General features: G+C 44.0%; 2 protein-coding genes across 3 annotated transcripts in view; one reads left to right on the forward strand and one right to left on the reverse strand.

Annotated features, from left to right (window-relative positions):
* COL4A1 (collagen type IV alpha 1 chain) overlaps nucleotides 1–5,430 on the reverse strand; it is a 109,589-nt gene extending 104,159 nt beyond the window's left edge. For both annotated transcript variants that reach the window (XM_048933910.1, XM_048933907.1), the window contains exon 1: nucleotides 5,169–5,430. In XM_048933910.1, the coding sequence (XP_048789867.1) occupies nucleotides 5,169–5,231 (63 nt within the window). In that variant the 5' untranslated portion in view covers nucleotides 5,232–5,430. The remainder of the gene's footprint in view (nucleotides 1–5,168) is intronic.
* Nucleotides 5,431–5,435: 5 nt separating this feature from the next.
* The window catches only part of COL4A2 (collagen type IV alpha 2 chain), a 140,323-nt gene continuing 130,620 nt past the window's right edge, over nucleotides 5,436–15,138 (forward strand). Inside the window, exons 1-3 of the mRNA XM_048933906.1 lie at nucleotides 5,436–5,514; nucleotides 5,709–5,812; nucleotides 5,925–5,985. Coding sequence (XP_048789863.1) covers nucleotides 5,769–5,812; nucleotides 5,925–5,985 — 105 coding nt within the window. The 5' untranslated portion in view covers nucleotides 5,436–5,514; nucleotides 5,709–5,768. The remainder of the gene's footprint in view (nucleotides 5,515–5,708; nucleotides 5,813–5,924; nucleotides 5,986–15,138) is intronic.

Below are 15,138 nucleotides of genomic sequence, written 5' to 3' on the forward strand. Positions count from 1 at the left end.
ATAAATAAATAAATAAATAAACCACAACTGCTTCTGTGGGCTGTAAGGCCAGGCTGACTCATCTCCATCTTCATCCAAGTGGATTCCCAGTCTCCAGTTCCCTACAGCACCTGTTGCTTGCTGCACACAGCAGCACCTTGGACAAGTAATAATGCATTAATGTTACAAAAAAATAAAAAAATAAAATAATAATAATAATAAAATATATATATATATATACATATCCAGGATCAGTAATACTTCCTACCACCATCACAAAACCACAGTCTCAAAAGATTTAATGCCACCTTAAGGCTTGCTGTGGGTTTTGCCCATGTTGGAAATGCAATTGAGGCAGACAAAATGGGATACAGGCTGTGAGATGTGTACTATGACACATCCAATTGAGATACTGGATCAATCAAAGCAATAAGAGGTGAATCTAGTGCAGAATGGAGTATAGCAGATGTAGAAGGGACTTGTAGCAAAGGTGCTTTTAAATACACACTTCTGCACATCTTTTTTCACTTTAGAAAGTTTATCCAAGTTCCACTCCATGCAAGATATTATCTCAGAGATAAATTAAGCTTAAATAGTCATCTTTTTCATCCTAGAAATACTTACTCAACACTGTTTAGTTGTATACATGTATTTTTCTCAATACTAAATAGAAACTTAACGCTGAAACTGACACTTCTTTTTCTGATCAAATCTTTTCATCATCCTTTATCTGTTCATACATATCAGAGAGCAACAGTAGGTAGAGGGATTTTCTATTGTCTATTTAAACTCTCTTTCCTTTACTGCAAGTCACTTCAGATTAGAACGACACAATGATAGTAACTGATACATATTGGCAGTGTTTTAATTTGATCTCTATTTTATGTTCACATTGTCCAAGACACTTCTATATAAAGATACTTAGAGGGCTAATACCACATACTTTTCTGATGTATTAAATTACCAAGAATATTTCTAGCCAGTCACAACCCAGAGAAGTCAAAATTTATCTTCCCACAAACATTGCAGAACTGCAAAAGTATTTCATACGTTCAGTTGTTTCTTATCTGTACTGATTGCTGATCCGGCCAGGTTATAGACCAGGCCCAAATTTCCCCCTCTGACCAAATTTTTCAAGGTGCTACATGCTTTCGTAATGGGAAAGTCAACGGAACTTCTGGGAAGGGAGCACTACGTAGCTGTTAAACACTGATGAAGTCAATTTATTCTCATGTTGAGGTTGCTGAATCTTCCTTTGTTTAGTCTAGTTCTATAAAAAGAACAATATTCATAAGCATATCCCTAGAGATGGTTACTGACATTTTAAACAATTGTCTTAGCCTGCAACAGCTATCCTACATTTCCTTGTGTGATCATGGCAACTGACAGTACATACATCCAGCATAACCTCAGATGCAATGTAACCTAACTTCATCCCGGGATTACATAGGCTAAGCAGATGAGCAGTGATGAAACCCTGCACTATTTCTGAAAATATTTAGCACAGAACTGAGAACCATGCTATTTGGGATGCCGGTCCAGAAGTGCACTTGCACATGCTGACACTGAGCAGCTGGCTGCAGGAATGGGGCCGTTGAAGATGAGTCACAGGAGGCAATCTTGGCCACAGCCTGCTCAGCTGACAGGGCTCAAACATTACCAGTAGCAACCAAGAGTTCAGCATCTCTCCCACCTCTGGGGCAAGTGCAGCTCCTGTCACCACAAGGCAATAGGCTACACTAGGAATCACAGGGGAAGGGGGAGAAGATATCCCTACCTCCTATGACCACCATCCTATGCATGCTCTTGTGTCTCTCTGAAGTACACACTCAGCCACACCAGGTCTCACACCCCTTCCTACAAGTCACTGAACTAAAATTGGTCAGAGTTTGTCAGATGTGCTCATAGAGATGACAAGACCACCCCTTAAGAGCATTTAGGAACAAGGATGTCAAATGACCCAGAGGGACGGGTTAACATAGTTTCTCAGCACCAAAAGCAGTCAACCCAGGGTAAAGACAGCAGCAGAAGGCAGGTGTCCAGCCTAGCCTGATTTCACCGGCAAAGGCACACCCACGTGTACCTCTGCCAGCCATGCAACCTTCTTCACTCACTTCTTTTACCCGCCTTTGGTTTAGCTGCCTTGTGCTTCTTCATCTCAATGAACCATTTTCTAACAAAAACAGAACAGAAATATCATCCAGACTAGTCGGGAACGATAGTTTATTGGTTAGATTTTTGTGCTTTTGGCCTAGAATTGCGTGTCACACAACTGAGGGCATAGAGCAGAACAGGCTCAGCCCAGCACAAAGCTGGGCACGTACCCCAGACATGGGGCCGAGTGTCTTCTGGCCTCCTGCTGGCACACAGCCCACTTGCGGCCTGGGTGATCTGCCCTGGTATTTAAACACAGCCAGAAGATCTTGCTTCATTTCAGAAAACACACAGAATGCATCCACAGCGGTGTGGAGAGGGTATCAAGACACAAAAGCAGGATTTCCATGGCATTGTCATCTCTCAATCAAACAGTACGAATGTTAGGAAACAGACTTTCTCCAAAGGAAACGGCAGCTTGAAGAGTGTCAGAAATGAGAGCCCCCGCAGAGATCCATGAAAACAACTTTCTTCTGTAACCACTACATAAGAGCAGTCTCTCAGCCTGACCTGAAAATCTGTAATCTGGTGCCCTGTCTTCTTCCCTTCCCTCCTTACAATTTGAAAATGAACCTTCTGAGAACAGAGGAGGACAAAACAGGACAGAACAGGACAAAAGCTCAAATTGGCTATAATTAATATTTCAATTATAATTAATCAATGCATAATACATGAGCTTCCAGTGCCACACTTTATAGTGCCATATTATGCCCTGGCAAGGTCCCTGCCCTGCACTAGGCATGTGATCTTGGCAGCAGCCAGCTCCACACTGGCTTTGCTGCACCAAATGCCTCCATGGAGCAGTCCTTCCAAATCTCCTTCTATGTATTTAATCATGAATATGTCAGCGATAAAAGAATTTTTACTGTCGGCCCTGTTACTATGCAGAACCCCTACACACAACAGCACACAAGCTGCTTCTGTTATGTCTGCCTTCACACATGAGACCTCAAGTCCCAGCTAGTCACTTGCTAGTCACAAGCTAGCAGCCAGCTTCTCCTGCAGCACTGTGATGGGAACATAAGAAGAAACATTTCTACTGTGAAGATGACCAAGCACTTGGGACAGGCTGCACAGAGAGGTTATGCAGTCTACATTTGAGGAGATGCTCATAACCCCACAGGACACGGCCCTAGGCAGCCTACTCTGAGCAAGGGGTTGGATGAGATGTTCTCCAAGGTGCCTCCAATCTGTTACTCTGTGAAAAAGGCCACAGTACAGGTATGATAAGAAAATAGTTGCACAAATACGATTATTTCTTAATCTAGCTGATACAAAATATTTGGGAACAGGAAAGAACCAGCATCATGTTTTTGTAAGAAAAAAACAGCTGTTTCATTGAGCCTATCGCAACCAGCACCGCATGCAACCTTGCCTACCACGCAGCCATCCTCAAACACTGCTCACATGCAAACAGAGCAAGAGAGCAGCAGGAGCACATTTGTCTGAGGACAAGATGAGACTGGGTCAGCACTCAGAAAGCAGGAGGAAGATCTGTCAAGTGGGCAGTGGCTAGCTGTATTGGGAATGAAAGTTGGTCTATGGCAATAGAATAGCAAGAAGCTGGGCTTCCTTGACATACTTGGGCAGTGGAAACGATAGGGAACAATCCACAGCCAGCATAACAACAGAGTTAAGCATGTGTTAAACCCACAGTGTAACTAACAGCTCTAGGTTACCTTAAGAGTTCTTGAATTTAATACAATTTATCTGGCGTGCATGAGACAATTCAAAAACATTTTCTTCTGAGATGCTATTGAAGACCTGAGGTGGTATAACTGACAGTAAAGTTCCATCTTTTTTTGATGTGCACACCTTCCTTATAGCTCTCTGTCTCTGACAGCTGTGGTTTACCCAGTGACTTCATGAACTCTACAAGGTGGGAATGTATGTCACTAATACACTAAGACACATATTACCTCAAGAAGTTTGAATACTGAGTTTGATACATGAATTACTTACCTTTAAAGATTTTAATTAATTAAAATTAATTATGTCCCAAAAGGATGACAGTTTAACACCAAAAGGGGGGTGAGTCATCCAAAAAGGTACATCACCAAGTGATTTACTGCCACTGTAGAGAGCTTGATAATATCAGCAACAGGAGTTCAGCGCACTTCTTACTTCAGCTGATCCAAGGCACAGATACCATCCCCATGGTCACGCAGGGAAAGCAATTCAATATAGAACTTACTTGCAGCAGAAAAAAGTTTAAAGCTACCCTCTCTGGTACATCCTTCACTGCTTTAAAGCTCCAGATCTTACATTTAGGGCAGGAAATGTGGCAGAAATCCGTCTGCCCTTGTCCAGGCAAGTTTTCTGCCCCTCTAAATTTCACTACTACAGTGTCAATCTGCCCAGTGCAAGAAACCAGAGACACGGAAAGATGACCTAGTTCACACCACGATGTCAACTGCCTTTGCTTAGGAGACTGAAGGTCCGAGAACTGCACAAATACTTCGGGAGTACCAGGAAACGGTCCTTTAACTTAAGGACAGCGGGTAGCCAGTATCTCAGGGATAAAATTAGCTACCTTAGCAAAATGTTCAGGCTCCCTGCACAGTTTCAATTTTACATGTCTGTGGCCGAATTTCTCTCTGTCGGGAAAGGTGCCAAAGCTGAACTTAATCATTAACATCAGAATCCTTTCTTTGGCCTCCAGTCGGCTGCCCATCACGGGGCTTAAAAGGCAGCGAGCACGACGCTTTGAACTCGCGCAGCCAAACTTCTTTTTTTTTTTTTTTTCTTTCCCCCTACAAAAGCTTAACTTGTAGCTTTGTTTTGCTTCGTTTTCCCTCGGAGATGCACCGGCAGCCGAAAGCCCCGCCTGGCATAGCTCCCCCTCCCCTCCCAAACGGGAGTGCTGCCCAAGGACCCGGACCTGGAGGGGCTGTCGGAACCCCACACACAGCAGCCCACCTGGCAGCCCCGCTCCCCTCTTACATGGGAGCAGCGGAGGGAGCGGAGTGCGCTGCTCCCTCCCCACACGTGTCCCCCGCCCCGTCCCGCGCCCGGGGCAGCTCCCGCGTACTTACCGCGGCAGACACGGCGCTGAGCTCGGCGCTCAGCAGCAGCCCGAAGCCCAGCCAACGCCACATGTTACCGCGCACCGCGCTGCTCCGTCGGTCCCTGGGCGGCGGGGCGCCGGCGGCTCAGCGCGGCGTGGGGGCTCCTCGGGGCCGGTCCCACATGCACGCCTCTCCCCTCCGTGCCGGCCGCGGCGCCTGCAATGCCTCGGGGCCGAGCGACTGGCCGCGCCGTAACCGATGGGCGGCGGCAGCCCCCTCCTCCCCGCGGGCGGGCGGGCGGGGACCCTGGGAGGGTGCAACGGCGCTCCCTCTACGCCGGCCGCGATTCCTATTCCTCTTCCTCCCGCCGCGGGTGGGTGCGGGGGGGCGGGGGGAGGCGCGGCGCTCCCACGCCCCGCACCGCCGCGACCGCCCGGGAGGGCACGGAGAGCCGCGGGCTGCGGTGCAAAGGGGCCGGGGACGCGGGCTCCGCCGTCCCGTGGCTGCGGAGGGGCCGCTCCCCGAGTCCGGCGCTACATGCGGGCTGTGCTCTGCTCTGCTTCCCAGGGACGGCCGCGCGGAGCCAGCGACTCCTGAGCCGAGTCCCCCGGCTGGGAAGGAACCGACATGGACCTCTCGCCGCTTCCCGGCGCGCGTGTTTTTGTTTGTCAGTAAGTAACTGCAACTTTTTTAAAGTCGTATTCACCTTTTGCTGCGGGATTTATCACGTGCTTGTGCTGCGCTCGCTTTGACCAGCATTGAGTTTGTCCACCTCTCCCGCAGGGACGTGGGGCTTCTGCTGGTGCTGCTGGAGGTCGTGCTGTTAGCCGGCAGAGTCGATGCCGTAAGTACCGCGCACTGGGGATGGCTTTTACTGAGGAGAAGGAGGGCGAGGGCTGTTTCCTTGGTACCTGCAAGCGGGGAGCCGCGTTTCCCTTTGCCAGATGGCTTATCTGTCATGCCATTTAAAGAAACAACCAACAAATCATCTCTGCAAGCCTTACAGATTGCTGCCTTCAGCGAGGTGATATTTAGCAGAGAAGCACGGAGCTTCGCTGTCAGGTAGCTTGAGGGATTCCACAGTTACTTTTGCTTTGGATGGCTAATTTGTTAAGCCGTAGCGAGCAATTAGAAGCAAACCCCGAGACGCCTTCATTTTCATGAGAAAAGCACCGAGGCAGGTGGGCGGGACAGAAATGTAGGGCTACAGACACCAGAATGCGGAGGGAAGTGAACCTGCAGGTGAAATGTGTTTAATCCTGTACAGACCTCATTTGAGGACTGAGAATTTGAAGACACGGCTTCATTGTACAAGTGAGAAGCACGTTGATAAATAAATTGTCATTTAAATTAAGGGACGGTTAGACTGGATATAAGGAAGAAGTATTTTACGTTAAGGATAGTGAGGCCCTGGCACAGGTTGCCCAGAGAGGTGGTGGGTGCCCCATCCCTGAAGACACTCGAGGTCAGGCTGGGCAAGACTCTCAACAACCTGATTAAGCTGTAGGTGTCCCTGTTCGTTGCAGGGAGGTTGAACTAGTTGGCCTTTAATGGTCCCTTCAAACTCAAACAATTCTATGATTCTATGATTATTAAGTCTAAAAATAAACTAAAAAAAAAAAAAATGCTGCAATAGGTGATTATGAGTATCTGCTTGGGATGCTGATGTAAACTGAAGTTATTTTAGCTCTTCATCATTGTCACAAGGGTTTGAAAGAAGTGGAGGAGTTTGCATATTCCTGTCCCAGAGCTTGGTGAGTTCACTGGAATGATTTTCCTTATTGTGAGTAGGCTTAGGATCAGGCCTGGCTGCTGCAGGCCGAGAGATCGCAGAGGCTTGGCTTGTGGCCATGTCTGTCAGCCATTAGGCTGGGGTGATGCTCCCTGGCCACATGCTAGGATAAATTGAACCTCAACTTTGTTTTTTAAGAGCTATCCTACTTATATTTTAATCCCACTCTGGAGTTTTTACCCCTTTTTTATGTGGTTACGTGTCTGCAGTGAAATGGGTTGGAGTTGAAACTAAATCATCTTTAAGATCCCCTCTAACCTAGCCCAATCTATGATTCTGTGGCATAATGCACTAAGAATTGGGAAATACTAGGAGTTTTGCAGCTAGTATTGTGGCACACCATACAGGTTTCACACACAAGCTGCAGCAGGCCCTAAGATCTGCACGGGGCTGTTGGTGTCAGGTAGGATACTGGGGTGCATCGTTCCCCTTGTGGCAAAGTGAAAGTTGACAGGCAGCTCTCACGGTCCCACAGGAAAGGCACTGAGTGAGGAACTCGAGTGTCACGTGCTGATTTCCCTTGCCATGATTTTTTGGTGGAATCATCCTTCTGCTGAGTTGTGTGCAGTGAATGACAATATTGCCATCCGCTGTTGTATGTGGAGCAGGCTGATGACAATGCAAGCATTTTAGGCTGGGGAACGAAATCAGTGAGATTAGCTGATATAACAAGGTATCGTTTGTGGTATGCCTCTTCTTTGTGAAGGTGTGCTGCAGGGTGAGTGGCATGATACCTGAGCTTTAGCCATAGCACAGACTCATATATCTTCATGTTCTGGCTTGTAGGCTGCAGGGTTAGCGTAGACGGATACAGAGGAGGTACATGAGCTACCTCCTCAAGGTAGTGGATGCAGTCTGGCCACTGCTGCTGAAATCTGTACAAAATATATTCTCCCTTTTATGGTAGCTCAGTGTCCTGCGTGAACATCCATTTTCCCTGACTTAACATCTTTAAGATGACAGCTGTGTGGAAGATGAAGCTCTGCTGTGCATTTGAGTGACGAAGTATGGTCATCTTTCCATCAGAAATTAGAGCAGTACTGCTACCAAAATACTTACCAATTTCTTGCATATATGCCACTCTCTCTGTTTAGCCAGTGCAAATCTTTCATTAATCACATGGTGAGCTGACCTGGAAAGTTATTGGTTTAAACTAACCAGCCCTCACAAAGAGAAGAATGGGAAGAGCTAACTTTGGATCAGATCCCCAAACACATTCATGGAAGCTTTGGTCAGCTCTGCTAAGAGAAGCAGCTAGAGGAGAGAACAAGGGGTTCCTTGCTCCTTCAGCCTCACCTCTGCTGAATGTATTTGCAATGTGACAGAGCAGGCTTGCGTGGGAAACAGCAACAGCACCTGAGGAATTGAGGGTGGCTGGCTGGCAGTTGTGTGGAGGATTCATTTTGTGCATAAGGATTGTGACTGAGGACAAGGCTTGAATTCCAAGTTTTCTGTATGTCAGGAAAACCCCCATTCTCTTCATACTGCCATCATGTTTGTCACATTGATCTGTTACAGTTTGTTACACAAATTAACATGTGAATGCTACGAAGACTTTCATTAGCCTGGGTTTAAAAAAAAAAAAAAAAGAATTATTAAATTCTGCAAGACCAGATTAAAAGTCATTGTTCTGCCTGTGATGAGACAAGCAGAGCAGCTGAGTTTGATAGCCACATATGTGAATGAGTTTCAGTTGCTGAGGATAAACACTGCTGAATGAGTGAAATTACATATGTGAAGACACTGCAGTGAGATTAAGGAGAAAGCCAACAAGGAAGGACAGATAAAAAGCGGAACCCAAAGCATTTGACTGGGCATCTTTCTGGCAGGCTGTTGTAGCTGCTAGGGGATGGATGTTTCTGAACAGAGAAGAAACAGGATGTTTAGAATAGCTAAAGACTGAGGCAGAAGAAATGGAAGAGGAATCCCTGGATGGAAATGCTGGGAGAAGTAGCCAAATGGAGTGGATAAGGCTCCAGTTATCTTTTGTACTCTTTGGCATACATTGGCTGGTGATGTTAAAGGCCTTGAGTAACTTTGGAACTTTTTTACATTATAGATTTAAATGTTCATCTGTCTTAAATAAATTGTATTCACTATACTAAATTTAGTTATGTTCACAGATTTTTTTCTTCCTTTCTCTCCCTGCATGTGTACTACATTCAAAATATAATTCTTTTTGTTCTTCTTACAGAATATATCTTCTGATAAAGCTGATTTTTTTTTAAACTGTCGTCTTTCCTGAAAAATACTTCTTTTTAAGTTTTTTTGTAACATTTAATTTTTCCAACATTTGTAACTTAGTGGAGGGCCACTAAGATGATCAAAGGGCTGGAGCACCTCTCCTATGAGGAAAGGTTGAGGGAACTGGGCTTGTTTAACTTGGAGAAGAGAAGGCTCCAGGGAGACCTCATTGTGGCCTTCAAGTACTTGAAGAGAGCATATAAACAGGAGGGAGAACGGCTGCTTACAAGGGTGGATAGTGATAGGACAAGGAGGAATGGTTTTAAACTGAGACAGGGGAGGTTTAGGTTAGATATTAGGAGGAATTTTTTTCCCACTACAGCATGGTGATGCACTGGAACAAGTTGCCCAAGGAGGCTGTGGATGCCCCATCCCTGGAGGCATTCAAGGCCAGGCTGGATGTGGCTCTGGGCAGCCTGGTCTGGTGGTTGGCGACCCTGCACATAGCAGGGGGTTGAAACTAGATGATCTTTGTTTTCTTTTTTAACCCAAGCCATCCTATGATTCTGTGATTCTATTTGATTACCTTATTGGTGCTCCATCAGTACATTATTCAGACTGCTCCTAACAAAAATTACTTTTTCTAAAGCCCTATGCTGGGGAGAGCAATAGGATCCCAGAAAAGGAGTGAATTTTAGACTAAGGAAAGTTATGAAAAAGTTAGAATAACATACACAAAAAGTAACTATGAGTAACTGATCATAACTGTTGTGTATTTAAAAAAAAAAAGAAAGTATTGATGTATCGAGAGATTTATATAGAAAGAAAATTGAGTCAGTATGAATGAAATAAGATTCTATTGATTTCTGTAACATTGTAAAGGGATGTATTAGGGGAAATGGCATCTGCAAGAGAAAAGCAGCAATCCCTTATAAGAATGGATGGAACCAATAGTACTATGTACATCTTTCTATTGATTTTATAGTGAATTGAGATAACTAGCACAAGTTAATGCTCTAAATTATACTTCAGTGCTCTACAGCTATCATATACACAGGTTTTCCCCCGTGTGTTCTGTTTCTTTCCATCTCAAAAATTTTGTCTGGTGAGAGCAAGAGGACTGTTTATGTTGACCCAGGATTTCCAGGCAGAAGGAAACTAGGCTGAAGCACTCAGTCTGACCTACTGGGCATGTTCGCTGTGAATGCATGCACTAAGATTCACTTCATAAAATATGTGATATAGTTAATGTATAAAAGTAACAAAACTTATTTTAATGTTTAATTTTTATTATTATTATTAGAACATATGGTTTTGTTGCTCTCTTTTTCATAAAACTAGTGTTTTTGTGATGCTGGAGCATCAATGTCAGGTTCGATGGCTGCAGTGGTTGCAGTTCTCAGAGAGCTCTCCAGGTGTTCATCAGAGATTTTTGCTGAAATTTTACTCTTCCTATACTTCATCCTTGGGAGCAGCTGTTCACAAATGCATGTACTGCAAAAAGTGATTACATGGATAAGGCGTGACTGTGAAGTGAAGGATATTTGTCTCTGCTAAGAGAGGGCTTATAGAAGTCTGCTAAAGAGAGGTGATCAAATCTTTGATTGCAAGTCCATACATTCCATTTGAAAATTCACGAGTAATGACATCTGAGAATGAAGTATCCAATAACCAAAAAAACTGATCATTTTTTGGCAATCTTGAAGCCTGTTCTCAAATTCCTTTATCGCAGCAGAAAACATGGCTGTATATTCTACACTCTTCACAGAATTCTTTTGACCTAGTGTATCAAAATCCACAGACTTCTTTGCCATCACTTGAACTGGCACTGCACTGCCTCCTGTGGCCTGGTTTCAGGGCACTGATGTTCTATTGGGGCTGAAGGACCTGGCTGGGCTGCTCCATTGGGCAGAGCCACTGCTGTGATGACTTGGGGCAGGGAAAGGCCACAGTGCAAACTGCTGGGCTGCATGCAGCCTGTGGGCCACAAGTTGGACATGCCTGGAGAAGTTAATCCGACATATCAACTTCTGCACCTGCACACTACCTGAGAGATAACTCGTTCTAGGAGATCTCCCAAACAGAAACGTAGCAATCCTGTTCTAGAACAGCATCGTTTCAGCACTACAGTGAGGTGATTTCGGACAGTTCTGTTGCTTACAGACAAGCTTTGTTTATGTCTGCTTAACTTAGAGTGGTTTGGCTCATCTTTCTTTGAGTAACAGTGGTGTTTGATAAGAAAATTGGACAGAATAATGATATGTGGAGAAATAAAAATATATTTGGAATGTCATTATAGTATATCTGATCGCTTTATTCACCATTTCTTTGGACATTTAAAGAGTAATTGTGTAGTTTGAAAGGACTCTTTCTATGTTCAGTCACAAATATGTGTAGAAGGGGCTGTTCTGCCAAAGAATTGGGAGAAAGAACTGGGAGGAATCCTGAGCAAAGGAGGTGACATGCAGGCAGCTGCAGAGCCCCTCACTTCCACTGACACTATCCTGCCTGAATCTGGTGTCACCATCCTGAGTGTCAGTGTGTGTCATGCTGCAGACAGGCAGCAGGATGACTGCCCAAATGAGATTTTTATGCTTTTTCCGTTATCAGAGGCAGGATTTCACCTGTCAGCATCTGTATGACATCAGGCAGACTAACACTCTCTGCAGGTATTATGTATGTGGAAACACGGTTTTGTTCTATAGCTATAAATTCCTTACTTCTGGTCCTTTCTTTCTCATATGCTGCCTGCCCACTCATCCCCTCATTGATAAGATAGTTTCCTTGCTATTTCCCATGCTTTCATGAAATTTTTATTTGCTGTCTTGCCTATGAAACCAATACTTGGCCCAAATTCTTATGAATTAATCAGTCTTCCTGGGTAGATTTAAGAACTACTACTATGTCTATGTAGATTAAATTAGACAATTCCTTACATAGAGGCATATACTAACACTGGTTCAAGTTATTCATTCAGGAACTAGAGACACCAAAAGCAGTATATATTTTCTCCCTGGAGTTCGCAATGAGAAAGAGGATTTTGTGCATGTCCCTGTTCTGTAATCCCTCAGTGGAGAGCCACACATACATCCCTTGCTCATTTTGTTTTATGAGTAGATAGAGGAATGCACAGGGGATGTCTGCAATTATATTTTCAGTGTGATTCTACTTTTTAGACTTACTATGAATTGAATGTGATATAGCCATGCTGCACCGCATTTGATAGAAGAGGCAGTTTTATCAGCTTCTCATGTTTCTCAGAGGGTAAAGTGTTGACATTGAGGGACAAGAATCCTGTCATGGTACGTCATCATGCAATAAAAGCATCTTATTTTATCACCTTTCTCTGGAAGCAACCAAAGTGGCTTCAAACATTTAGCATTGCTTTTCCATGAACTTTTAAAAGTAGCACATCTGGCTTTTATTGTGTAGTAATTGCACCATGGGAAGTCTTTATGCATTATGACTCTAAACCTAACATTTATTTTTTTAAGATTTTGTGCAAAAAAACAAATGATTTATAAGTCCAAACAGAATTGACTTTGCCAAAATGTAAACCAGCATTGTGGCTTTATTCTGTTATGTATATAAGCTGACAGATGTATAATAATCATTTTAATTCAGTGGTTTAGAGCACTTTTTTTTTTTTTTTGAGGAATCTTTGTTCTTGCACTAGTTAATTTCTTGCATGAAACTAGGGTATTTTTAATCGCTCTTTGCTTTTGTTTTTCCAAGGCAAGGAGTGGAACATTCTTCATATTGCATTATACTCCAAGATCTTAGAGGATTCAGAGGTGATCTCGTAGTTTACAGTTATGATGCCTTTGCTTGCCAAAGTCTACAGCTTTTCTTTCCCTTCTCCCTTAGAAAACTAGTGTGTTATTCTCTTTACAATACCTTGCTTGCTCCTGAGGAGCAAAAAACAGTAAAATTCAAAGTCATTCTGGGTGTTTATCAATAGCTATTTTCTTACAAATTGCAGCAGGTAGTTGACATCAGCATTTGACTCAGCTCATGGTGAAAGAATGTGATTTTTATCATGCAAACATTTCTTGAGTGATTAAGGTCCCACAGTCTTTATTTTCATGTGCCCTTTTTGTGCCTATTGGGTGGCAGAATGTGATGGTGTGGATCACTACTGTGCAAGGGCATCTCATTGTTTCCACCCATAGAAACAAGAAACAACATGCACCAAGAGAAAAGCTCTTGCAGAGAAGCTAAAATAAAATTGATGCTTGCATGAGTAATTACACATAGTTTGGTTCTCCAATTTTTTATTTTTTCAGCCCAGTTTCTACTTTTCCACCATTATGATTTTCACTGGACTGCTACATTTCTAGAGCATGCACATTTCTGTGCACATTCCTGTAGCCCAGGAAGGAGTAGAGGCTTTCTGTAGTCAGGGGCAGTACAAAATGATGCCTTTCAGGGTAAGGGGCAGGAAATGGCAGTCAGGGTGGGGAAGTGGGCAAGGCCCACTGGGGGTGATCCTGCAGTGAGATGCTGCTGGAATGGCTGGGCAAGGCCATGAGGATGAGCTGAGGCCAAGACATCAGCCCACAGGTGGGGGGGCTGGAGGGCCTGTGGCAGAGGCCTGGCTGATGGCAGTAGGGACTTTGCCCATGGCAAAGGGTTCAACCCAGTCTCCAAAGGGGCCAAGTGGGTAGCTCTGCTTCTCCTTGCCTCCTCCCTACAGTGCTCAGCTCACAGCTTGCTCCCACCACAGGCTGCACCAAGTTTTTCTTTCACCATTATAATCTGTATTCTAATGTCCAAGGCAAGGATCTCCATTAAAGTTTTCACTGTTGGACATTTGTTTTAACACACATGTAAATATTAAACAAATAAGAAGAAAATGCTTTCATATGAGCACTATGATCTGCAAGGAGTTGTCCTTGCAGATCAGGAAATAATACTGTCTCTTAACTGCTTTCTTTCCAAGTAAACTGTCATGCCATCCTGTGAAATGAGCTTTGCTCTGTAACCCAAGAGGTTCCACAAATAGCTACTGGAGGAAGAGAGATTTGTGCTGTTACTGCATCCACCATAGAGAGTCTATCTTTAAAATTCTTCAAGGTACTTTATATACCAGAATATGGACTTTTTTCCCTCATTTTTATGAATGGCAACATTTTTATTTCCTCTCAACTGCCTTTCATGCTATATTATGCTTTCTGCTATTGGCAGACGCTTGGTTTCTTTTAAATCATTTTATATGTGCAAGTTCTGAAGAATTTTTAGATCACATCTGTTACCAGTGATATACACTTGCTTGGATATTTCAGGAGTTATATTTATGCCTAAGTGATCCCAACCTTTATTTTGAAGTAGCTTTCTGAAGTCAGCATGTGAAGATCATTCAGATAAATAGGGCTTGGCTTGGTTTTGGCAGGTCTTGGATGGAGATCGTGCCCAAACATCCCTTTGCTATTGGTTGTTGAAGCCATGTTATGATCTTTTTATTCCACCTATACTTTTCCTTTTTTGCCTCATAAGGCTTTTAAAGCTTCCTTGCTGTTTAAAATTACCTTCTGATGATATAATCAGTCTGTATAAAAAAAAATGCATTTCAAGCGGAGTGAGGTATTTTGGATACGGCATGAACCATTCCATGTGTCATGCTTTGCCAAAAGGTTTTTTGTTTTCATTGTTGTTTTTTCTTTTCTTTCTGTTTAGGTCTTTAGAAAACAAACAGCTGTCGCTGTCTCTGGTTGCAGCTCTGTTCTAGGGTAAAGCACCTGGGTGCTGTGTGATGTGGCTCACAGAGCCCCTGTATTGGCTGCAGCAGGCAAAGCCACATGGGTGCTCTTCTGCCCATCTTCATCCTCGGGAGGCTGCAGCCTCTGGCTCAGTAGGACACAAGCCTTCTCACTGTTTGGCCAACTTATGGAAACATGGGGGTGGAAACAAACCTGGGGAAATAAAAAATAAGAAGTTTGGGGAGAAAAAAGCATTTGTCCAAATCATAACGTGCTCATAACGTTCTCAGGTCCTGCCTGTGCTTGCAGAGCCACAGCCTTG

Source organism: Lagopus muta, chromosome 1, assembly GCF_023343835.1.
Source record: "Lagopus muta isolate bLagMut1 chromosome 1, bLagMut1 primary, whole genome shotgun sequence".
In the NCBI taxonomy this organism is placed as follows: Eukaryota; Metazoa; Chordata; class Aves; order Galliformes; family Phasianidae; genus Lagopus; species Lagopus muta.